At 46.4% G+C, this 26,591-nt stretch overlaps 1 protein-coding gene and 1 non-coding gene across 6 annotated transcripts; both read left to right on the top strand.

The window, feature by feature from the left end:
- The first annotated feature begins 2,602 nt into the window (after window positions 1–2,602).
- Window positions 2,603–2,793, top strand: LOC140208749 (U2 spliceosomal RNA). The gene has a single exon (XR_011888905.1). It is a non-coding gene; the product is annotated as a U2 spliceosomal RNA (small nuclear RNA).
- A 3,692-nt stretch (window positions 2,794–6,485) lies between these two features.
- Window positions 6,486–20,782, top strand: LOC140207489 (uncharacterized). Of its 5 annotated transcripts, XM_072276011.1 has the most exons (4): window positions 7,757–7,776; window positions 9,385–9,668; window positions 10,561–10,715; window positions 18,214–20,782. In XM_072276011.1, the coding sequence occupies exon 4, from the start codon at window positions 18,616–18,618 to the stop codon at window positions 20,074–20,076; it is 1,461 nt and encodes a 486-aa protein (XP_072132112.1). In that variant the 5' UTR covers window positions 7,757–7,776; window positions 9,385–9,668; window positions 10,561–10,715; window positions 18,214–18,615; the 3' UTR covers window positions 20,077–20,782. The 5 variants fall into 5 exon arrangements, with proteins under 5 accessions (XP_072132114.1, XP_072132113.1, XP_072132112.1 ...); XM_072276012.1 differs by lacking the exons at window positions 7,757–7,776; window positions 9,385–9,668 and adding an exon at window positions 6,490–6,556; XM_072276013.1 differs by lacking the exons at window positions 7,757–7,776; window positions 9,385–9,668; window positions 10,561–10,715 and adding an exon at window positions 6,486–6,556.
- The last annotated feature ends 5,809 nt before the right edge of the window (window positions 20,783–26,591 follow it).

Raw genomic sequence — 26,591 nt, 5'->3', positions numbered from 1 at the left:
ACAGAGAGAGACAGATCAGGAAAGGGGAGTGAGATCATGAAAATGGACCAAGCAAATTTGAGAGAGGGGGTGTATGTTGGTGGGAAAGTTAACAAATCTGACGACAACATGAGGAAATCTGCAGACGCTGGAATTTTAAGCAACACACATAAAAGTTGCTGGTGAACGCAGCAGGCCAGGCAGCATCTCTAGGAAGAGGTACAGTCGACGTTTCAGACCGAGACCCTTCGTCAGGGCTCCACACGGGAGCTGGAAACAGCATCAATGACGTCATCAATGTGGTGGAGAAAGTTTTACCTGTCTACCTTTGAACGCTCCAAAAACAGCCCAAAATTTTAAAACAACACCAAATTACTTCACTATACTCAATGCGGCACTAGCCAAAGGGCAGATTACAAATCATTTCCTTACTCAATGAGAAAGGTTCAATCTTCTTCCATGGTGTCAGGTAGTTTCTTTGCATCCCAATCGCAGTACTCTTGGCAACTCACAGCAGGCTGGTCCCAGGGTAACTCTGTAACCCAAAATCATAGTCATACTTTATTGATCCTGGGGGAAATTGGTTTTCATTACAGTTGCACCATAAATAATAATAAAACCATAAATAGTTAAATAGTAATATGTAAATTATGCGAGGAAATAAGTCCAGGACCAGCCTATTGGTTCAGGGTGTCTGACCCTCCAGGGGAGGAGTTGTAAAGTTTGATGGCCACAGGCAGGAATGACACTCTGTACTGCATCTCGGTGGAATGAGTCTCTGGCTGAATGTACTCCTGTGCCCAACCAGTACATCATGTAGTGGATGGGAGACATTGTCCAAGATAGCATGCAACTTGGACAGCATCCTCTCTTCAGACACCACCGTCAGAGAGTCCAGTTCCATCCCCACAACATCACTGGCCTTACGAATGAGTTTGTTGATTCTGTTCACACAAAATAATCTGCAGATGCTGGGGTTGTTGATTCTGTCGGTGTCTGCTACCCTCAGCCTGCTGCCTCAGAACACAACAGCAAACATGATAGCACTGGCCACCATAGACCCGTAGAACATGCATCATAAAGACCTGTGGCTAGTACATTCTGCCCAGGAGATGTGCCCTGGCACTGAAGAGCAATCTCCCTGTTCAATCACAGCTACACTACCATTTAAAAGAAAATGATTAAAATAAATTTGAGAAACTTCAGCCTTGCAAACAGCCAAGCTTTAAAGTTCCCAAACCACAGCGGGAGAAAGGCAAAGAAGTCAGAATGTTACAGTGCTGGTTATTTAACATTCTGTAATCTACAACTTAGTATTCTTCTATCACACCAATAGTGTTGAACGAATAGAGTTCACTGCATAGGGTTATTGAAACGCTAATCTGTGGCTGGTCCTGCAAAAAAAAAATTGCTCCCCAGGGATGGACGAAAGGAACTGGGAGAATAATATAACGACGGAATGGCAATCTTTTGAAATAAAATAAGTGCTGGGAATACTTGCCACTTTAGTCAGCATTTTGCAGAGAAATAGAGCAAATGTGTCAGGTTAATGGCTCTTAGAACTGATGAAAGATCACTGCCATGATTAAGAATCACATCTGAATCATTAACTGCTTCTTTCTCTACAGAATGCTGCATTACCACCAAATCCTTTTCGGCATTTTATGCCTCTTTTCCCCAGATTTCCACCTTTTTTTTTTCCTCCTTGGAGACGTAGTAAGTGATACAAGCCATAGGTCGGAGAATGTTGTTAAATGCTGGATGGAGCTGGACAAACTTAGGCAAATACGGAATGTTCATAATTACTTCCGGTATTTGGCTGGTGGGATACGGCAGAAAGGCCTTCGGATGTCAGGAAAGTAGTATACCCACATTCTCCCGATTATCTCCGATTTGTTATGGAACCAGTTCTGGTCAACAAGCTTTCTTTACCAATGAAGTCCAGCCGGACGGTTAGATTATTTTCTGTGGAAATAATCCATTGACTGCAATGCCGTTATTTGCCACATGCCAGCTCACACTTAAATATTGTCCGAGTTGCAACCCTACCCCCTCCCTTTCATCCGACTCTATCCCGTCCCTCGCCCCGACCAACTCAACTACCCATCGTCCCCCATCAAACGACCTCACTTACCCCATTTACAACCCTCTCCTTCTTCGCAATCCCCAGCCATCGCTTCCACCCGATGTTCCTAGCCACCCTCCTCCCGTTTCCGGAGGACCCCCTCCCCAATCACCTGCCCCGCCAGGCTCGCCAAACGACCCGGCCGCAACTTCGCTTCTCTCGCTGCAACGCCTTCCGTAAACGTCATCACGCTTGCAATGACATCAGACGCTAGAGGGCGGGCAGAACAGCTGAGGAGGAGGAGTTTGCATACAAACCAGGGCCGCCTCTCTCATTTGGTTGGCGGAATATCCGCTATTTTACATGATCAGCTGTATTCCGAAAGAGATTTCGCGACAAGGGAGAAAAATACAACTTATGTCAAAGACTGAGCGAAATTACACCAAACCTACTTCAAAAGTTGAAGAGAGGTAGGATAAATCGGTGTCCTGTAGACAGTCGGTCCAACTTAATAGAGGGAAGACTAGCAAGATCCGAAAGGGTCCGGACATTTGTGGTATCGCTTCTCGGCCTTTTGGCTAAGATCAAGTGTAGTATCTGTTCTTATCAGTTTAATATCTGATACGTCCCTTATCTGGGGACCATATATTAAATTGATTTTTGGAACAGGGAGATGGAATAGGGGCTTGCTCCGTCCACTCCGCGCATCGACCCGGTATTGCAGTGCCTCCGGGAGCGGTGCACCTCCCCTCGGGGAGACTAACAACAAATGAAAAATAGAATCCGGTTGTCTCTATGCTTCCTGTTTCTGCCCCGTACTTTTCGCTGGCTACATTTGTTTTTAATGAGGGGACACAGCAGCTCAAAGGCAACCATGGGAAAATGGCAACAGAAACAGCACGCACACAATTTACAGCAGTCGTGGATAAAGTCAGGTCGGCAGTAAAACACACGCAGACGATTAATAACGAACGTGGGAATAAAGTACACACACACACATCCAAGGGAAAAGTCAATACGATGCCCGAGCCCCTTCACTGTACAGGCACGGCTCAATGCTATCAGGGACAATCACCAACCCTATTCAATGCACAGCTTACCAACAATTTCCTCCAGCGCTGTTCCACGGTTCTCAGCCTGGAATGAAGCAGAGTGGTCCCTCGGAAATGGCAAAGAGAGCGTCCAGCCCTTTTCATGCAGGAAGGCTGAAGTGCCCGGCCCAGGTAATTCACAGGAACGCTAACGGCTCGGTGCCGGCAGGGTTAAGCTGATTACAAGGCCGGTGGTTAGGTGTGCAGTGATGGGCGAGGAGGGGTCAATCCTTGATTGGCAGGGGGCGTGTCTTCTGACCAGGCGTGGGCAGTGCTGTCACGTGACAGTCAGCACAGTCCACCCCTCGGCAGCCTCGCCACTCGCCAGGCGTTACCGCAGTGAAAAGGAAAGGAATACATCTTACTCTATTTATAAGGTGAACGCTATATCTGACTATACAGAACTAAAGACAGACAGACGTGCTCTTAAAAATTTGGCAGACAACATAATATACACACAGCGATGATAAATAACGAGAATGAGTGCAATCGCCCAGTTGCCCACCACCCCACCGCCACAAAGCTCCTTCCACAGGGTGCAGAGGTCAGGGTTGGGGATCCATGTCCATGTACAGCTGCCTGCGCGTAAAACGGGGAGGGCTTGTCTCCAGCCCTTGCCTCTGCCCCCACTGCATCTATTCAAGGAGAGTGATACCATCCCGCACGGTCCTCCCGTTAGCTGGTGTCATGAGGGACAGGATCACTGACTATATCGGGGTGCGCGGTGGTGACCAGGTATCCTGCGACGGTACCGGTCACCCGGGTGTTTTATAAAAAATTACGGTCGCAGGCTCCCTGGTAGATGCCGTTGACCAGCGCCCACTCTCTAACAACCCGGGTGCCCTGACTGACCGTACCCCATTGCGGGCGCCAGTGTAGATCCCACTCCAGGAGGGTGGGGTATCGGACCCTCACAGCGGTCACCACCCGATCCCACAGGGTAGAGCCTACCCGGATCTTCGGCTGCGGCGCCCGTGGGGCGTTGTTGATCAGACAGGCTCCCCGGGGCGCTCGCCTCTTGATCAGAGAGGCTCATGTTGGGGCCCCCCTCATCCCACAGCCGGAGCAGCCCCGCGGCCAGGTGCTCGCAACGTGGGTCCAACTGCTCGGGCCAGTCCACCGGTTTACCGTGGTCCGCCAGGCCTCAAATCCCTCTCTCGTCGGTCCAGCCGGGAATACTACGCTCGGTGCCTGTACTGGCCATTTTGCCCCTGTTCCAGAACACTTTCCCCACGCAGCGCCAGTGAGGAAACAGATTCTGCAGGTCTCAAAGTCAAGGGCTCTGGGCTCACAGTCTGGGTAGTGAAGGATTTTATTTACAGAAGGCAAACGGGGGAAAATGGCAACGGAAGCAACACGCGCACAACTTACAGTAGTCGGATCAGCAATAAATCACATTAAATCGCGTGGGGACAAAGTATACAACCACCCTTGACTTTGTGCAGGCGCGGCTCTTCTGCTTAGGGACAATATCCACACTCCCAACCCTATTCAAAGCACAACTCACGGACAGCACGGTGGTCCCTCGGAGGTAGCACAAAAGAGAAAGGGTCACGCACACGTGGGCTGCTTTATAGGTCTGGAAGGTCCAGCCCAGGTGATTCACAGGGAAGCCAATGGCTCGGTGCCAGCAGGGTTAAACTGATTACAAAGGCCAATTACCCGAGGCCAAGTACAAGGCTAATTAACGAGGCCAATGGTGAGGTGTGCATTGATGGGCGAGGCGGGGTCAAACCTTGATTGGCAGGTGACGTGTTTCCGGCCAGGTAAATGGGCAGAGCCGTCACGTGACGGTCCCGACCCCCCCCCCCCCCCCCCCCCCCCGTCCAGATGCCAACTGCGTTTCATTGGCTTTGTATCTGGAGTCGGCACAATGACAAAGCTGCGTCCGGTCTGATCTAATCACTCAATTCAGACCCAAACAGGAAATGTGCAGGTTTCATTTAAACCCCTCCATGTGTATGAACACTAATTACTATTCACATTCCTCCAGCCTCACTGGACAGGAAACATCAAGTGAGAAACAGCAGGAGGTGGCCATTCAGCCCCTCTAACCACCAACAAGATGACGGCTGCTCTCCCATCTCAGCCACATGTTTCTGTCCGATCCTCATTTCCTCGATCCCTTCGGTCTCCACACATCTACCAGCCTCTGTTTTATGTGAGGACGATCACTGAGTCTTCACCGGCCTCTGTGGTGGGGATTTACAGACATTCACCACCCTCGGAGTGGAGACATTTCCCCTCATCTCAGTCCCGGACAGTCCACCCCCTTTTTCAGAGACTGGGATCCCTGGTTCAGCGGGTAATGATGTTGTGCATTTCAATGTGTTCACCTCTCAGTCCTCGATTCTATAAATGAAAGGGTTATCACATTTGATCTTTCTTCATATGATGACCCCACCACTCCAGGGATCAGTCTGGTGAATCTTCATTGCACTCTCCATAACAAATACTCTCTAACCTCTTTGTTAATCCTCCATGGAATTAATTTCCATCTTCTGCAGCCCCGTGTTGCCCCAACCACTCACCTCCCACCCCGTCACTATTTCCACCTTCCCACCTCCCCCTCACCTGGATCCACCTCTCACTCCCCAGCTCTTGCCCCATCCCCACCCCTCACCTCTTTTCTCGGACTATTTCCCGTCCACTCTCAGTCCAGAGGGAGGGTCTCGGCCCGAAATGTTGACGGTCCATTTCCCTCCACAGATGCTGCCCGACCCACTGAGTTCCTCCGGCAGTTTGTTCTTTGGTCTGTGTGACCCGTGTTAGTGTGGGGAGCGGGATTTTACACCATATTCCCGGTACAGTCTCAACAAAACACAAATAATTGTCACTTTGCCCGGACCATTGGCCCCGCTTGCAGGGCAACAGTCTGCCGGTGTTTGCCCCCCAATGTGGTGAATCGCCACCACCGTGGGCTCAGACATTTCCACAGATGAGCCCCTCCTGTCCCCACCGGGACAAACATCCTGTCCGCCCCCTCTCTCACCGTCTTCATCCTCTCCCTCCCCGGGGAACCGGCATCAAACCGACGGGCCGAGCGGTCTCCTCCTACCTCTCAGCGACACATCAGACTCCGGCCGCAGGAGACGCTTCACAAACGCCCCAACTTCCCTCGGAGGGAAATGGAAATAAATCAGAAAGCGGACATTTACTTTGACGGTTGTCCCGCCGTGACGGAAAGTTCGGGAGACGGAGTCAGCGGGGGTAACGCCCTCTCGGCTGGTTCGCCTCCGCTATTGGCTGGAATCAGTGATTGACATCACTTCGGACCAATGGGAATGGCGCAGTGCGTGAACCCTCTGTTGACAGCGGTGGGGGAGGGGCTGGTCACGTGATCAGTAGCCCAGCCGTTAAACCGACCAAGCTCGAGCTCACCAGCGCGCGGGGCACAAAAGGCCCCGGATGATCGGTTGAGGTGAGAAGGGATCTCCGGGTTGGGGGTCTCACCGGGCGGCGTTTTCAACACCGACTTCGGGTAGTTGCTGTGACTCCGGACTCCGTGACCCGCAATCCCGGGACAGTCCTGCTCTCTTCCCTCTCTCTCAGCCCCACCATCCGTACACGGGCCCCGGGGAGCTTCCGGCTGATGAGGGAATGGGAACCGATGGGTCTCTCAGACAGAGCTGAGCTCCAGCTGTCTAAATGCAAGGATCGGGAACTCGGAGAAAGGGAACAAAATCTTTTACATCAGCTGTTGTGAAAATCACCTTTGTTCTGCCTCCAGTCACAAACAAGAGAAAATCTGCAGATGCTGGAAATCCGAGCAACACACACAAATTGCTGGAGGAACTCAGCATTAGTACTCTTTTCCATAGATGCTGCCTGGCCTGCTGAGTTCCCCCAGCATTTTGTGTCTGTTGCTTGTTCCACCCCTCTTGTTCTGGACTTTCTACCCGTGAGAACATGTTTTGTCCCACTCTCTCTGGGTACATAATGATATCAAACACCTTTGTCCTGGGCAACAAGTAGCTTTCACATCACAAATGTGCCAGACTCCAATGAGACAGACTACTGCCCTTCCCTTCATGTTCATTGGCATTGCCATCACTGAGTTCACCACCGTCAGTCACCCGGGGGAGGGTTCAGGGGAAATATTTATGTACAATACAGAAACTGGTGTTACCTGTGTGTATTGTGGTGATGCAAAAGTTGCTGGAGAATTTGCAAGTGGGAAGAAATGGAGTGATATTTAGAAATCTGCCTTTTTATAGCATCATTTAGCAAGCAAACCAGATATGGACAGTGTGCAAAAGCTGTGGTGAGAAAATCCTTCATTACCCACTACAGGCCCGCTACATAGGTTATGTGAGAGTGCAGATGAACTTGATCAAACCTAGAGGACATCAAAGTTTTTATTAACAGTGATTTGCTAGCTGTTAAAATGAATAGCTCAAAATATAAAATTTAGTGCCCACACATTGTCACCAGGCAAAAAATTGCACAGCACAAGATTTTTCCGCACACTAGTCATTACAAATTAGAGGGGAGACCTCCAGTGTCCCCGATGCCCTCACCTACAAGATGTGCATCCAGCTGCAGCTTGTAACCCTGCACTTTACGGAGTTGGAACTTGAAATGGATGAATTCTGGATCATCTAGGAGTCGGAGGGGGTGATTGATATGACATGAAGAGAGGTGAGTTACACCCAACGTGCAGGACACAGGAAACTGGGTGAGAGTCAGGAAGGGGAATGAGGGTAAACAGCCATTGCAGGAGACTCTTGTTGCCATCCCCCACAACAACAGGTAGACCACTTTAGAAACTCTTGGTGGGGATTACCTGACTGACCAAAGTCAAAGGGATGATAGGGGATTTGTTAGTTGGGGAACAGAACTAAAAGGGAATGAATATCCTAATGGTAAGGCTTGCTAGTGCATACCTGTGGGGTGGGTGGTTAAACTGAAGTTACAGGGAGTATTGGAGCCAGAATGATAGAACAGATAGTGAAGAGGGTGAATTGAATTGAACTGACTTTATTACTTTCATCCTTCATATACATGAGGAGTAGAAATCTTTGCATAACGTCTTCATCTAAATGTGCAATTTATAGTAACTTATAATAATTAATATGTACAACAGGGCATTCAGTGTAACATAGAAATACAATTGTACCAGCATGAATGAATCAGTCTGATGGCCTGGCGAAAGAAGCTGTCCTGGAGCCTGCTGGTCCTGGCTTTTATGCTGTGGTAGTGTTTCCCGGATGGTAGCAGCTGCAACATTCTGTGGTTGGGGTGACTCAGCTCCCCAATGATCCAATGGGACCTTTTTACACAATAATGTTAATATCCTGGATAGGGGAAAGTTCACATATACAGTTGGGCTGGGCTGTCTGCACCACTCTCTGCAGAGTCCTGCGACTGAGGGAAGTATTGTTCACATACCAGGCAGTGATGCAGACTCTCAGGATGCGCTCAATTGTGCCCCTGTAGAAAGTTCTTGGGATTTGAGGAGCCATACCAAACTTCTTCAACAGTCTGAGCTGAAAGAGGCGCTGTTGTGCCTTTCTCACCACACAGCCAGTATGAACAGACCAGGTGAGATCCTTGGTGATGTTTATGTTAAGGAATTTGAAGTTGTTCACCCTTTCAACAGCAGATCCATTGATGTCTCCATTTCTCTGTAGTCCACAACCAGCTCCTTTGTTTTTTGCAAGATTGAGGGAGAGGTTGTTTTCTTGACACCAGACAGATGTTGTTCAGACCTCAGAGAAAGTCAGTAATCAAAAGGTTGAGCATGGCGCAGTGACTCTCCTAAGCTGTCTATATCACAATGCAAGAAGCATCGTAGCAGAAGCCAGATGAGCCCAGGACAGGGAATTATGATATTGTAGCCGTTACTGGGAGTTGTTTGCACCCAACAGTGAGGGATTTAAAGGAACAAATTTGTAGAGAGATCGCAGACTGTGCCAAGAAACAAGGGTTGAGATTGTAAGCGATTTTAAATTTCCATATATTGACTAGGACCCCACACCGTAAGAGGACAAGATGGAGTAGAGCTTGTCAAATGTGCCCTTAATCAGTACGTAGAATTTCCAGCATAGAAATGTGGAATAAGCTATTAGGAAATGATCCAGAGAGAGTGACAGAAATTACTGTATGGGAACACTTTGTATCCAGTGATCATAATGCCATGAGATTTTTTTTTAGCTGTCTTCTGTTGGTTTTTAAAAGTTTCCCAATATTTTTTGTTCTTTCTGCCCTCTCTTTGGCTTTTATGTTGGCTTTGGCTTTTCATTTCAGCCACGGTTGTGTCCTCCTGCCTTTAGAGTGCTTCACTGGGATGTATCTGCCGTGCACTCAGCTCCCGAATTGCTGCCAGAAACTCCAGCCGCTGCTGCTCCATTGTCACTCCTACCAGTTTCCCCTTCCAGTCAAGTTTGGACAGCTTCTCTGTCAAAGAAGTTTGGAGAACTTCAGTGCAGAAACAGGCCATTTGTCCCATCTAGACAATGCTGAAAATATTTAAGCCGTCTACAGCAACTACCTGCACCAGCACCATCGCCCTCCACACCCCTTCCATCCAGGTACCAATCAAACTTCTCTTAATGGTGAAATCGACCTCACGTGCACCACTTGTGCTGACATCTCATTCCACACTCTCATGACCATTTCAGCGAACAGCTTTTCCAAATGTTCCTGTGAAATTTTCACCTTCCTCTCTTACCCATGTCCTCTGTCCATCCCACCCAACCTCAGTGGAAAAAGCTGCTTGCATTTACCCTATCTATACCCTCATAATTTTGTATACTTCTAACAAATCCTCAAAGGAATGTATAATTTCCTTGTTTATGTTTAGAGCCTTTTTTAGGTGTATAAGATGATGAGGGGTATTGATCGTGTGGATAGCCAGAGGTTTTTTCCCCCAGGGCTGAAATGGCAAACACGAGGGGCATAGTTTCAAGGTCTTGGAAATAGGTACCGAAGGGAAGGCAGGGGTAAGTTTTTTTACACAGAGAGTGGTGGGTGTGTGGAATGCACTGCCAGCAGTGGCGGTAAAGGCAGATACAATAGGGTCTTTTAACAGCCTCCTAGATAGGTACATGGAGCTCAGTAAAATAGAGGTCTATGTGCTAGGGAAATTCTAGGCAGTTTCTAGAGTAAGTTTCATGGTTGGCACAACATTGTGGGCTGAATGACCTGGAATATGCTGTAGATTTCCATGTTCTATGTTGAACAGTGAAATAACTTTGGCTATCCTACAATCCTCTGATTACTCTCCTGTCACTAAGGATGATATAATTATCTCTGCTGGGGCCCTGACAATTTCTGCACTTGCCTACCGTAGGGTCCGAGGGAGCACCCTGTCATGTCCTGGAGATTTATCCATACTGATCTGCCTCAGGACAGCAAACATCTCCTCTTTTTTAATCTGTACAGGGCCTACGATTTTAATGCCGCTTTTCCACACTTCCACAGGCTCTGTGTCCATCTCCTGCGTAAAGGAAAAGGAAAGGTACATTGCATCTGGAGTTTCTCCGCTTAGCGGGCGATTCCCTCTACGCCTCTCTGACGTAGTGGGGAACTGCGTACGAGGCAAGTTACAGCGGTGGTTTGCCATTGCCTTCTGCTGGGTGAGTTTCCAAAGAGATCACCAGCTCGTAACCCAGCACGGATGGAAAGCGTGCAGGGGAGCCGGCTGGATTCGAACTCGGGACCTTTCATCCCAAGGTCCGTCACTGATGCCACTACGCCACCAACCGCGTCTCTCCTGAGTAAATAGAGGTGAAAAAAAAAAATTCCCATCTGCTTTGGTTCCAAACATGCATTGCCAACTTTGTCCCTTGCAATCCTTTTGCTTTTAATCTATCTCTAGAATCCCTTAGAATTCTTCTTCATCTTTTCTGCAAGGCCAGCCATCCTGATTTATTTCTTACGTGTTCTCTTGCATTTCTTATACTCCATAAGAACCTACCTGCCTATCCCTGTTATGCAACTCCATTTTGCGCTTCACCAGGGTCTCAATATCTCTTGAAAACCAAGGATCCCCACAGTTTCTATCTTTACCTTTTATTCTAACAAGCACATACCCGCTTTGTACTTTCAAAATTTTGCTTTGAAAGCCTCCCATTTACCAAGCACACTTTTGCCATAAAGTAGCCTGTCCCAGGCCACCGTTGCCAGATCCTAGTGTCATAATTCCAGCTGTTGATCTATGCCCTGAACCCATCCGCCTTTCCTACACTGCTCCTTGTATTGAAATATACAGGCCTCAGCATATTCACTGCACCATGCTCAACTTTTACATTCCTGACTTTGTCTGAGGACTGAACAGCACTATCTCCACAACACCTCCACTCTCTGTTCTGTTATTAGAACATAAAACATAGAATAGTACAGCACAGTACAGGCCCTTCGGCCCACAATGTTGTGCCGACCCTCAAACTCTGCCTCCCATACAAGCCCCCACCTTAAATTCCTCCATATACCTGTCTAGTAGTCTCTTAAACTTCACTAGTGTATCTGCCTCCACCACTGACTTAGGCAGTGCATTCCACGCACCAACCACTCTCTGAGTGAAATATCTTCCTCTAATATCCCCCTTGAACTTCCCAGCCCTTACCTTAAAGCCATGTCCTCTTGTATTGAGCAGTGGTGCCCTGGGGAAGAGGTGCTGGCTATCCACTCTATCTATTCCTCTTATTATCTTGTACACATCTATCATGTCTCCCCTCATCCTCCCTCTCTCCAAAGAGTAAAGCCCTAGCTCCCTTAATCTCTGATCATAATTCATACTCTCTAAACCAGGCAGCATCCTGGTAAATCTCCTCTGTACCCTTTCCAATGCTTCCACATACTTACTGTAATGAGGCGACCAGAACTGGACACAGTACTCCAAGTGTGGCCTAACCAGAGTTTTATAGAGCTGTATCATTACATCGCGGCTCTTAAACTCTATCCCTCGACTTATGAAAGCTAACACCCCATAAGCTTTCTTAACTACCCTATCCACCTGTGAGGCAACTTTCAGGGATCTGTGGACATGTACCCCCAGATCCCTCTGCTCCTCCACACTACCAAGTATCCTGCCATTTACTTTGTACTCTGCCTTGGAGTTTGTCCTTCCAAAGTGTACCACCTCACACTCCTCCGAGTTGAACTCCATCTGCGACTTCACAGCCCATTTCTGCATCTTATCAATGTCTCTCTGCAATCTTTGACAATCATCTACACTCTCTACAATACCACGAACTTTGTGTCATCTGCAAACTTGCCAACCCACCCTTCTACCCCCACATCCAGGTCGTTAATAAAAATCACGAAAAGTAGAGGTCCCAGAACAGATCCTTGTGGGACACCAGTAGTCACAATCCTCCAATCTGAATGTACTCCCTGCACCACCACCCTCTGCCTTCTGCAGGCAAGCCTCTTCTGAATTCACCTGGCCAAACTTCCCTGGATCCCACGCCTTCTGACTTTCTGAATAAGCCTACAGTGTGGAACCTTATCAAATGCCTTACTAAAATACATATAGATCACATCCACTGCAATACATTCATCTATATGCCTGGTCACCTCCTCAAAGAACTCTATCAGGCTTGTTAGACACGATCTGCCCTTCACAAAGCCATTCTGACTGTCCCTGATCAGACCATGATTCTCCAAATGCCCAGAGATCCTATCTCTAAGAATATTTTCCAACAGCTTTCCCACCACAGACGTAAGGCTCACTGGTCTATAATTACCCAGACTATCCCTACTACCTTTTTTGAACAAGGAGATAACATTCGCCTCCCTCCAGTCCTCCGGTACCATTCCCGTGGACAACGAGGACATAAAGATCCTAGCCAGAGGCTTAGCAATCTCTTCCCTCGCCTCGTTAAGCAGCCTGGGGAATATTCCATCAGGCCCCCAGGACTTACACATCCTAATGTATTTTAACAACTCCAACACCTCCTCTCCCTTAATATCAACATGCTCCAGAACATCAACCTCACTCATATTGTCCTCACCATCATCGTTCCCTCTCATTGGTGAATACCGAAGAGAAGTATTCATTGAGGACCTCGCTCACTTCCACAGCCTCCAGGCACATCTTCCCAACTTTATCTCTAATCGGTCCTACCTTCACTCCTGTCATCCTTTTTTCCTTCATACAGTTGAAGAATGCCTTGGGGGTTTCCTTTACCCTACAACCCAAGGCCTTCTCCTGCCCCCTTCTTGCTCTTCTCAGCCCCTCCTTAAGCTCCCTTCTTGCTTCCCTATATTCCTCAATAGACCCATCTAAACCTCATGTATGCTGATTTCTTCCACCCGACTAGATGTTCCACCTCACTTGTCACCCATGGTTCCTTCACCCTACCATTCTTTATCTTCCTCACCGGGACAAATTTATCCCTAACATCCCGCAAGAGATCTCTAAACATTGACCACATGTCCGTAGTAAATTTCCCTGCAAAAACATCATCCCAATTCACACCTGCAAGTTCTAGCCTTATAGCCTCATAATTTGCTGTTCCCCAATTTAAATTTTTCCTGCCCTCTCAGATTCTATCCTTTTCCATGATAATGCTAAAGGCCAGGGAGCAGTGGTCACTGTCCCCCAGATGCTCACCCATTGAGAGATCTGTGACCTGACCCGGTTCATTACCTAGTACTAGATCTAGTATGGCATTCCCCTTAGTCGGCCTATCCACAAACTGTGACAGGAATCCGTCCTGGACCCACTTCACAAATTCTGCCCCATCTAAACCCTTGGAACTACTCAGGTGCCAATCAATATTCGGGAAGTTAAAGTCACCCATGATCTCAACCCTGTTATTTTTGCACCTTTCCAAAATCTGCCTCCCAGTCTGCACCTCTGTATCTCTGCTGCTATCAGGGGGCCTATAGAATACCCCCAGTAGAGTAACTGATCCCTTCCTGTTCCTGACTTCCACCCATACTGACTCAAAAGAGGATCCTGCTACATTACCCACCCTTTCTGTAGCAGTAATACTATGCCTGACCAGTAATACCACCCCTCCTCCCCTTTTTCCACCCTCTCTATCCCTTTTAAAGCACTGAAATCCAGGAATATTGAGAATCCATTCCTGCCCTGGTGCCAACCAATTCTCTGTAATGGCCACTACATCATAATTCCATGTATGTATCCAAGCTCTCAGTTCATCGCCTTTGTTCCTGATGCTTCCTGCATTGAGGTACACACATTTCAGCCCTTCTACCTTACTGTCTTTACACCATTTATTCTGCTTCTCTTTCCTCAAAGCCTCTCTATATGTTAGATCTGGCTTTACTCCATGCACTTCTTTCACTGCTCTATCACTCCGGGTCCCATCCTCCTCGCAAATTAGTTTAAACCCTCCTGAACCATGCTAGCAAACCTACCTGCAAAGATATTGCTCCCCCACGAGTTCAGGTGCAAGCCATCCAAGCTGTACAGGTCCCACCTTCCCCAGAAGAGATCCCAATGAGCCGAAAATCTAAAACCCTGCTCCCTGCACCTACTCCTCAGCCACACATTCAACTGCCATCTCCTCCAATTCTTACCATCACTGTCACGTAGCACTGGCAGCAATCCTGAGAATGCCACCCTTGAGGTCCTGTTCTTCAGCCTTCTGCCTAGTTCCCGAAACTCACATTTCAGGACCTCATCCCTCTTCCTGCCTATGTCGTTGGTCCCAACATGTATCACGACTTCTGGTTGCTTTCCCTCTCATACCAGGATGTCGTGCACCTGGTCAGAGACATCCTGGACCCTGGCACCCGGGAGGCAACAAACCATGCGGGTCTCCTTTTCACGTCCACAATATCTCCTGTCTGCTCCCCTGACTATAGAGTCTCCAATGACGACAGCTCTCCTCTTCTCCGTCCCACGCTTTGCACCACCGGGTCAGACTCAGTGCCAGAGGCCCTGCCACCGTGGCTCACACCTGGTCGGTTGTCCCCGATAACAGTATCCAGGACAGTAAACTTATTATTCAGGGGAATGGCTACAGGGGTGCTCTGCACTACCTGTCTGCTCACCTTCGCTTTCCCCCCTCTGACTGTCACCCAACGACCTGCTTCTGACAGCCTAGGTGTGACTACTTCCATGTAGCTCTCATCTATGACTGCCTCAGTCTCTCCTACGTGTCGAGCGTCATCCAGCTGTTGCTCCAGATTCCTTACACGGTCTTCCAGATCACTCAGCCATATGCACTTCTGGCAGATGTGACTCTCCGGGAGAGGGGCGTTTCCCCAAGACTGCCAGATCTCACATGGGAGGCACATCACCATCTCAGGAGACATTGAAAAGACTAACTGCGAGCAAGCTGGTCCTCCGCCTCTTCTCGTCGAAGCCACTCGAGTCAAAGCCTCAAAGCTCCACTCCTTCACTGGCCCACTCACTCACTGTCCGCTTTGCTTGAGCTACCCGTCTATTTATCTGGTTAAGCTTTTCAAAATACTTGGTCATCTGTCCTCAACTGCCCAATCAGCTGCTTTCTGCTGAGTCTGAGCTATTCAAATCTTGACTGTCTAATCAACGGCTTTCTGCTGATCAATTTAAATCTTGATTGACTTGACTGCACAGCCCAACTGCCCAAAACTGCCAGAATCTCTCGAGTCAAAGCCTCAAAGCTCCACTCCTTCACTGGCACACTCACTCACTGGCCGCTTTCCACAGGTTCCCATTCCCCCTTCAACTTTAGTCTAACCCCTCTTACCCCACCTCCCACCATACAGCTCTATCACTCCTTTGGCTTTCCTCGCCCAAATCAATAAAAACAAGGAGGTGCACACCAGGTACAGGAAGACAGGAACAGTTGGGGTACTTATGAAGTACAGGAAATTCAAGTGAACACTTATGAAAGAAATAAAAGAAGGCATGAGATTGCCCCTGCAGACAAGGTGAAGGAGAATTCTCATGGATTCTGCAGATATGTTCAGAGGAAAAAGATTGCAAGGGAAAAAATTAATCCTGTGGAAGATCAGAATGGTAATCCATATGAGGAGACAAAACAGATGGGGGAGATCTTTTCTGCATCTGTATTTACTCAGGAGATGGTCACAGGGTCTATAGAAATGAGGCAAAGCAGCATCAACTTCCTGGACCCTGCACAGATTACAGAGGTGGAGGTGTTTGCTGTCTTAAGGCAAATTAGCGTGGATCAATCCCCAGGGCCTGACAAGTTGTTCCCAGGGACTCTGCAGAAGACAAGTGCAGAAATTGTCGGGGCTCAAGCACAGATATTTAAATGATCCTTAGAGACTGGTGAGGCACTGGAGGATTGGAGGACAGCCAATGTTGTTCCGCTGTTCAAGAAAGGCTCTAAAAATAAACTAGAAATTATACATTGGTGAGCCCGACGTCAGTAGTGAGAAAGTTATTGGAGACGGATGTACAAGTATTTGGATCGATGTGGACTGATTAAGGATAGACAGTATGGCTTTGTGCATGGTAGGTTATGTCTAACCAATCTTCTAGAGTCTCTCGAGGAAGTTATCAGGAAAGTGGATGAAGGCAAGGCAGTGGATGTTGTCTACATGGACTTTAACAAGGCACTTGACAAAGTCTCATATGGGAGGTTGGTCACGGAGGTTTAGTCACTCAGCATTCAAGATGAGATAGTAATTTGGATGAGTCACTGTCTTTGGGAGAAGCCAGTGTGTGGCAGCAGATGGTTGCCTCTGTGACCGGAGGCCTGTAACTAGTGGTGTGCCACAGGGATTAGAGCTGGATCTGTTGTTGTTTGTCACCTATATCAGTAATCTGAATGTTAACATGGTTAGCTGGATCAGCAAATTTGTCGATGGCACCAAGAATGGGGTGTAGTGGACAGCAAGGAAGACTATCATGGCTTGCAGTGCGATCTGGACCAGATGGAAAAATGGGTGAAGAAATGCAAAATGGAATTTAATGGAGACAAGTGTGAGGTGTTGCATTTTGGTCTTACACAGGGAATGGTCAGGCACTGAGGAGTGCTGTAGAAGGAAGGGATCTGGGAATACAGGTCTATAATTCACTGAAAGTGGTGTCACAGTTAGATAGGGACAGAAAGAAAGATTTTGGCAAATTGGCCTTCATGAACCAAAGTACTGAGTACAGGAGATGGATGTTTTGTTGACATTGTACAAGACGATGGTAAGGCCTAATTTGGAGAATTGTGTGCAGTTTTGGTCAGCAACCTACAGGAAGATGTAAAAGAGGTTGAAAGAGTTGAGAGAAAATTCACAAAGATGTTGCCAGGTCTGAAGGACTTGGGTTATAGGGAAAGATTAAACGGTCAGGACTTTATTCCTTGGAACGTAGAAGATTGAGTGGAGATTTGATGGAGTATATGACAATTATGAGGGTTATAGATAGGGTAAATGCAAGCTGGCTTTTACCACTGAGATGGTGTGGGACTACAACTGGAGGCCATGGGTTAAGGGTGAAAGGTGAAACATTAAGGGGAACATGAGGGGAAATTTCTTCACACAGACGGTCATCCGGGTGTGGAATGAGCAGCCAGCACAAGTGCTGAATGTGAGCTCAATTTCAACATTTAAGAGGTTTCTATAGGTACCTGGATGGTAGGGGTATGGGACTGGGCAGTTTAAATAGTTCAGCACAAACTAGATGGTCCAAAGGGCCTGTTTCTGTGTTGTAATTTTCTATGACTGTGACAAGAACCTGAAATAATACAAAAATTCACTCCAAGTCCTTTTAACAGTTGTGTGGACCAACCATTCATCTCAGCAGGAATTTTTTATATGGTGTTAAAACTGTGGCACTTTAAGTTAATAATACATAAAAGAAAATCCCAAATGCATGTCAAGAAAGACTATTTGCGTGAGAGTGTTTCAGTTACTGTGGGGCCAGGCACCCATGCTGCTCAGCAGGAACAGGGAATAACGCCAATGGAGAGAATCAAACTGAGCCAAGTCACAGATTGGAGACGGCAGAAATGTCCCATTCTTATAGAGACAGGAAGAGCATCAGGGAATTGATGGCCATTCCAGATACCAGTCAGAAGATGATTTCTCTGTCCAACTTGGGTTGAACCTCACTGTAACAGTATGATACCAGATCACACCTTGGCAACTCAAGTAATCTCACCTGAAATGTTGTCCTACACCCATTGATGGATTTTGTAAATCTTTTTACAGGTTAAAAACGAGGAGGAATTTGCTTCCAGCAATCTCAAACACGGCACACCAGTTTTGCTGACTCTGTCTAGATACCTAAGAAGTGGAGCAAGGGATCGACCATCCTTCCTGTTCAGACTGTGGGGAGGGATTCTCTCGGTCATCTGACCAACTGACACACCCGTCATCTTACACAGGAGAAAGGCCGTTCTCCTACTCAGACAATGGGAATGGATTCACTCGGTTATCTCAATTGAAGGTACATCAGCAAGTTCACACTGGACAAGGCCATTCATCTGTTCTTTGTGTGAGAAAGGATACAGTCGGTCTTCCCACCTGCGGACACACCAGTCAGTTCACACTGGGTAGAGGTTGGTCATCTGCTGAATTGCTGGGAAAGGATTCAGTGAGTCATCTAACCTAATGGCTCACCAGCGAGTTCACACTGGGGAGAAGCCATTCAGCTGCTCAGAATGTGGGAAGAGATTCACTCGGTTATCCCACCTACAGAGTCATCAGCGACTTCACACTGGGGAGAAGCTGTTCACCTGCTCAGAATGTGGGAAGAGATTCAGTCGGTTATCCCACCTACAGAATCATCAGCGAGTTCACACTGGGGAGAAGCCGTTCACCTGCTCAGAATGTGGGAAGGGATTCACTCAGTCGTCCCACCTACAGAGTCATCAGCTAGTTCACACTGGGGAGAAGCCATTCACCTGCTCAGAATGTGGGAAGACATTCACTCATTCATCCAACCTACAGAGTCATCAGCGAGTTCACACTGGGGATAAGCCGTTCACCTGCTCAGTCTGTGGGAAGAGATTCACTCGGTCATCCCACTTACAGAGTCATCAGCGAGTTCACACTGGAGAGAAGCTGTTCACCTGCTCAGAATGTGGGAAGGGATTCACTCAGTCATCCCACCTACAGAATCATCAGCGACTTCACACCGGAGAGAAGCTGTTCACCTGCTCAGAATGTGGGAAGGGATTCGTTCAGTTATCCAACCTACAGAGTCATCAGCGAGTTCACACTGGGGATAAGCCGTTCACCTGCTCAGTCTGCGGGAAGAGATTCACTCACTCTTCCAGCCTACTGGTACATCAGCGAGTTTACACTGGGGAGAAGCCATTCACCTGCTCAGTTTGTCCGAAGAGATTCAGTCGGTCAACCCACCTACAAAGTCATCAGCGAGTTCACACTGGGGAGAAGCCGTTCACCTGCTCAGAATGTGGGAAGAGATTCTCTGAGTCATCCCACCTACAGAGTCATCAGCGAGTTCACACTGGGGAGAAGCCATTCACCTGCTCAGAATGTGAGAAGAGATTTACTCAGTTATCCAACCTACAGAGTCATCAGCGAGTTCACACTGGGGAGAAGCCATTCACCTGCTCAGTCTGTGGGAAGGGATTCACTCGGTTATCCGACCTACAGAGTCATCAACGAGATCAGACTGGGGAGAAGCCATTCACCTGCTCAGTCTGTGGGAAGAGATTCACTCGGTCATCCGATCTACAGAGTCATCAGCGAGTTCACACTGGGGAGAAGCCGTTCACCTGTTCAGTCTGTGGGAAGGGATTCACTCAGTCATCCAACCTACAGAGTCATCAGCGAGTTCACACTGGAGAGAAGCCATTCACCTGCTCAGAATGTGGGAAGAGATTCACTCACTCTTCAGCCCTACTGGTACATCAGCGAGTTCACACCGGGGAGAAGCCGTTTACCTGCTCAGAATGTGGGAAGAGATTCACTCGATCATTCACCCTACAGAGTCATCAGCGAGTTCACACGGGGGAGAAGCTATTCACCTGCAAGGAATGTGGGAAGGGATTCACTCAGTCATCCCAACTACTGGCACACCAGTCAGTTCACAATGGGGAGTGACCGTTGTTATGAATCCCTAGGTTTCATTTGCTGTGGGCTGTCATTCTAAGAGGGAGAGAGATTAAGGCGAATCAGTCTGACTTGCATCTCGTTTACATTGCTCACAGCTTGTTTAGTTTTAACCGAGGACACAGTCACTCAGAGTCAGGTGGAGATGAAGGAGGAAAAATGCAAGGATCGAAACAAGGGAACTAGTGGCCATGGGTCACTGTTTAGAACTTTCCTATGCCCACAAGGGTGGGACATCGAATGTGTGGTTGTCACCTCGTTTGATCCATTGGAGTGGATCTGATTTGGGGTATCCTGTGAAGACCACTTATGTGTTAACCCTTGCCTGGGTGTGGTGTGGTAATTCACTTGAAGACGATACCCCTTGTGACAAGTTACTTTTGGTGATAATTCGTATGTGGATTTGGAACAATGATGGATAAATTCTACAGTGACTGTTCTCTCGTTTTACCACCATGGATACTGTGGAATTCGACATAATTGCCTTCTCTCGACATTTACCCTGGATTACAAATATCTCTCTCTCATCACCTATTCTGTGGTTGAACTGAACTTTCATACTTTACCGTCTCAAGACTCCAAGCCTTGTTTCCCCCGAGCTCAGTAGGCTGGGAGTTATATTTACACACATATGTACACATACCTCTGTTAACTATTGTTTATCTTGCTTAAGTTACTATATTATAAGCAGATACTAATAAAGATAGTGGTTTTAACATCAAAACCAGACTCCAGGTGTAGTATATTGCTGCTGGTTCATTTCTAAAGCATTACGGTTCGTAAAAAAATTGGGGCCTGCGTCCTGGATATGAACAGATTTGGGGGCATATAGATTACTTCTCGACTTCATTGGTGAAATCCCTTTTGATTTATTTGTGTGTAGGAAATCAGAAGCAATGCATGTTGATAGATGTCTGGAAGCGCCAACCTCTGAGGCATTAGAGGATGCCAGAAGGATTGAGTTATTGAGTATTGCTGGAAGGTTAAAACTTGCTAAGATGAAATTGACAATGAGGAGGTCACAGATGCAGAGGATAATAGCTGAGTATTATGTATCTGAGGGTGTGTTTAAAGTGGAGGAGTTGTTGGTGTTTCCTGAAAGTAAACCTAGTGAGCTTGAGCTCCCATACAAGTTAGAAAAAATAAAGATGGCGGCTGTGGACAGGCGGAGGCTGTGGACAGGCAGATGCTGATTGAGGCTAGGGAGGCAGATAAACGGAGGAAGCAGAAAGGTAGAGGATATTCAAACTGAAAAAGATAGAGCAATTGCAGCAAAGGGGTCTAGCGTTAGACTCTGGTGATAAGTTTGAGGCCAGTCAGGAAGTTAAATTGGTACCCCCATTTGACGAGGCAGAGGTTGATAAATACTTCCAGCATTTTGAGAAGGTTGCTCTGAGTTTAAAGTGGCCAAAAGAGGGTTGGCCCATTCTCTTACAAAGTGTAATTAAGGGGAAGGCTCAGCAAGCCTATTCTGCTTTGACAGTTGTTGAAGCAACTGATTATGACATAGTGAAACAGGCTGTGCTCAAAGCTTATGAGTTGGTCCCAGAAGCATACAGGCAAAAGTTTAGAAATTTGAAGAAATCTGTGAACCAGATTTATATGGAATTTGCTAATGAGAAGTTTGTGCGCTTTGACCGCTGGTGCACATATAAAAATGTTAAGTGGTGATTTTAACAGCTTGAAAGAGTTGGTTTCAATTGAAGAATTCAAAAGGTGCATCCTTGATTTAGATTGAGATGAAAAGGACGCTGCCACTTTGCAGGAGTCTGCTAGATTAGCAGATGAGTTTCTTTTAACTCATCACGTTAAGTTTACCCAGAATAAGAGCTTCCAAAAGAATAGTAAGGATAACCAGGGTAAACCAGAAATTAAAGCTGGGACTCGTAACAAGAGTGAGGATGAAGGGAAGTGGTTGAAGGAGAAATATTCTGGTCTTACTTGTTACTATTGTAAGAAAGCTGGTCATATGATGACTAATTGTTCTGTCCTGAAGAAGAAAAAGGAAAAGGAGACAGTCCCACATGCCTGTGATCAGTATGTTGAAGCACCTATAAACCCACAGGGTTCTGAACATTCTGCTGAGGCTCAGTTAAGGACTGAGAGGTCTGACTGAGTTAAGAAGGGATTCGATCATTTTATGTCAGATGGGTTTGTATTAGTAATGGAAGGGTCAACACCGGTACCAGTGAAAATTCTTCAAGATACTGGGGCTTCTCAGTCACTTATATTAGTTCGGTGATGAGACTGACACTGGTGAGGTAAATCTTATTAAAGGCATTGGGGGCAGCATTGTTTCTGTGCCATTGCACAAGGTAACTTTACAGTCAGGGTTGGTTTCGGGACCTGTTAGGATTGGATTATGCTCCAGTTTACCAGTGGAAGATGTTACTTTGCTGTCAGGGAATGACCTGGCAGATGGTAAAGTTGTTTCTGCAGTGCAGTTGACAACTAAACCAACCACTGATGACCCACAGATGGATTTTAACATTTATCGCAGTAACTCCAAGTATGGCTAAAAAGTCTGCCAATGCAGACGGTTCTGTGCAGCATGATTCTGATACCCATGATAGCCAAAATTAGGTTGACCAGGATTCAGGTTATGATGACTTGTCAGGGACCTTTCAGCCTTCATTGTTTCAACAGGATTCAGGTAGTAAGTCTGATGAGAAAGATTTATTCCTGTCTAGGAAGAATTTTATAGCAGAACAGAACCGAGACCCTGAGATTGAAGCTTTATAAAAAACATCTCTCTCAGATGATGAGATTAAGAAAATGTCAGTAGGGTATTATCTCAAGGATGGAGTGTTAATGAGGAAGTGGAGGCCACCTGCTATACCTGTGAGTGAGGAATGGACAATTATTCACCAAGTTGTAGTTCCTAAAGTTCACAGGACTGAAATTTTAACTTTGGCCCACAGTATGCCCTTAGGTGGCCATTTTGGAGTGAATAAAACTGTAAACAGGATTATGAAAGAATTTTACTGGCCTAATTTGAGGAAAGGTGTTGTGACCTTTTGCAGATCCTGTCACACTTGTCAAGTTGTGGGTAAACCTAATCAGGTTACCCCAGTGGCCGCACTCCGGCCTATACCTGCATTCGGAGAACCCTGTTCCAAATTTATAGTGGATTGTGCGGCCCATTGCCAAAGACTAAAGCTGTCCATCAGTATTTGCTAACTATTATGTGTACTGCATCCAGATTCTCAGAGGCAATACTTCTCAGAAATATTAAAGCTAAAACTGGCGAAGGCTCTAATAAATTTTTTACTTTATTTGGTTTGCCTTAAGAAATCCAGTCTGATCAAGGAAGTAATTTTGCATCTGGATTATTCCAGCAGGTAGTTTATGAACTGGGAGCTAAACAAATTACATTGTCTGCGTACCATCCAGAATCACAAGGGGTTTTAGAAGGATTTAATTCTACTGTCAAAACAATGATTAAGGCATACTGTGTTGAAAATGGAAAAGACTGGGATGAAGGAATACATTTGCTTTTGTTCATGCTAAAGGCTGATTTATACTTGTGCATTCGGGATATGCCATATCCTACACCGTAGGCCCGATTTAATTTTTGCGTAGCCCTACGCCGTAGCAAGCATGCGTAGTTGTGTCTGCATCGCTATGCACTTCACCACCAAAACGCAAGTTGGCGGTGGGGTTTCTCTGACACTGTTGAGCTTCTTCGTGAGAGACATGGACGAGGAAATGCATTTCAAATATTTTCCCATGTCGGCAGGTAGATTTGACGATTTGGTTCATTGTCTCCAACCATTTATTTCGCATCAGTGTACAGACATGGCGGAGTAAAGCAACCAGAAATGCGATGCTACCAAGCGGACCAATCACAGTTGTTGCGGTCTGCGTCGCCGCAATGCGTGAGTTACCTTTTAGAGGAGGTGCATGTCACCCAACAGCGTAGGGTACAGCGAGGGTACAGCGTAGGGTACGTGGTGCCTACAGCGTGGGTACGGTGTAGGGTACGTGATGCCTATGGCGTACACTTTACGCACAAGTATAAATCAGGCTTAAGAGAGTTGGTACAGGAGTCACTGGGCTTTAGTCCATTTGAACTTGTATTTGGTCATAGCGTGAGGGGACCTTTGACCTTTTTAAAGGAACAGTGGATTGATGGGGATGTACATGTTAACTTGTTAGACTATGTTTTGAAGTTCAAAAATAAACTATACCAAGCCTGTCATCTGGCAAGACAAAACTTGAAGATTTCTCAAAACAAAATGAAGTGTTGGTTTGATAAGCGGACCAAAACAAAAGAAAATACAAGGTGAGGGATAATGTGCTTGCCTTATCTCCAATGTTGACAAATCCACTTCAGGCGAAATTCAATGGACTGTATGAAATAGTCTCTCAAATTAATGATGTGAATTATGTTATTAAAACACACGACCGATGTAAACTAACACAGGTAGTACACATCAATATGATAAAGCCTTATTCTGACAAGCAGGCACCATCAGTGAATGTTGTCAAACATATCAATCTGGCAACCCTGAGAATGAAACAATTGACTCGTCGGAGACTTTTCACAAGCCAAACATGGTCCTGGTTAGGCTAATGAACTCGGTTGTTCTCGAAAACATTGACAACAAGTTGGCTCATCTGCAGCCAAAGCAACAACAACAGCTGAAGGAATTAATTCTGAATTTTAAAGATTTATTTCCTGATGCTCCCAAGTAAACCACGGTCGCAGTACATGACGTAGATATTGGTCAAGCCAAACCGATTAAACAACACCCATATCACATGAATGTAGAAAGGTGTAAATTGGCTGAGCAGGAAATTGAATATATGCTGAAAATGGTATTATTAGGCCTTCAACGTCAAATTGGGGCTCACCCTGCATTATTGTGCCCAAAGCTGATGGTAGTGTTAGATTTTGCACTGATTATAGGAAGGTAAATGCAGTAACAAAAACAGATGCCTATCCTATCCCTAGGGTGGATGATTGCATCGATAAGGTTGGAAAAGGTAATTTCTTACAAAGATTGATCTGTTGAAAGGGTATTGGTGTGTTCCATTGACGGACTGAGGTAGAGAAATTTCTGCATTTGTGACACCTTCTGGGTTGTATGAATACAATGTTTCACCATTTGGAATGAAATATGCTCTAGGAACATTCCAGAGAATGATTGATCCTGTAATTCAAGGGTTAGGACACACAGATGCCTATATTGATGACTTAGTCACAGGGAGTGACACTTGGGAAGAGCATATGTCTGTAGTAGAAGAGCTGTTTGACAGGCTTTCCAGGGCCAGCCTTACAGCTGACTTAGCTAAGAGTGAATTTGGCCATGCCACCGTGATCTGTCTTGGCTGTGTTGTAGGTCAAGGCAAGTTGGCTTCTGTGCAGGCAAAATCCAGGCAATTTCTGAAGTTCCTATTCCGACTGTGTGACGAAGGCCCATCACTGATTACAGATGTCTCATGGCACACTCGGTAAAACACCCAAAGGGTCATCCACACACATTATTCCCCTCTGTTATTGTGGTGAGTGCAAGCATCACAATAAATCAACAGTCACAATTTTACACTCATCCCCAGCAGTAATAGGTATGAAAATAAGAAACACACTATGTCACAGTTTTATTATCTCAGGTCAATTTATTCATATTCATCTTTCCAGTAAGTGTTTTGCCGAAGTGTCATGATAATCTGACGTTTCTCTCCTCCACAGTCACTGGGTCTGAAACAGAGCTGCTGCATAGAGCTGTCTTATATAGAGGCAGCAGCAACCTGCACAGGTGTGCCGATGGTGGAGGATACCATCTTTACCTGGGACAAGGGTTATGTTACCTAATTACTCATCTTGTGGTAAAGTTTTGGGGTTTATACAACTTATTTAACCGGGAAATGGTGAATCCTGTGATGAAGTCCATGTGTTTATTGTGAGAACTGGTGGTAGAGTTTCAGATTGCGTGAAATGGAAGATAATTGAGTTAATTAGCTTTTGGTTTGTCTAGGGGGATCAGCTTAGCGCTTTGGGTTCTTTTTTTGTTTAATTTGAGGGTGGCTGTTAACCAGACAGGTGACAACTGCAAGCTGTATATATATATTGCATTTTTTTAAAAATTTCTTGTTTTCATGTGGACATCCAAGTTTTTGTTTCTCCACTATCTTTGTAAATAAAAGCACCACAATCTATTTTTGCCACTCAAGCCATCTTGTTATTTTTCGTAGACAGTTGACCCACAGTTTTTGTGACAGACTGGTAAGAAGGCTCTTGGAAGGTTTCTGGGAATGGTTGGATATTATCGTAAATTCTATAAAAACTTTGCTGATATCGCTCTTCCTCTGACTAATCTCCTGAAGAAGGGTGAAAAGTTTGTTTGGACCAAGCCTTGTCAGGAAGCATTTGATCGATTGAAAGTTATTATTTAGGATTAGGCCAATCAATGTAATGTCATCAGCAAATTTAATGAACAGATTGGTGCTGTGGGTGGCGACACAAGTCATGGGTGCACAGAGAGTAAAGGAGGGGGCCAAGG

This window comes from Mobula birostris, chromosome 13 (assembly GCF_030028105.1).
Source record: "Mobula birostris isolate sMobBir1 chromosome 13, sMobBir1.hap1, whole genome shotgun sequence".
Taxonomy (NCBI): Eukaryota; Metazoa; Chordata; class Chondrichthyes; order Myliobatiformes; family Myliobatidae; genus Mobula; species Mobula birostris.
Note: the sequence above shows the minus strand (reverse complement) of the source record. Positions and strands in the feature narration are given on the sequence as shown.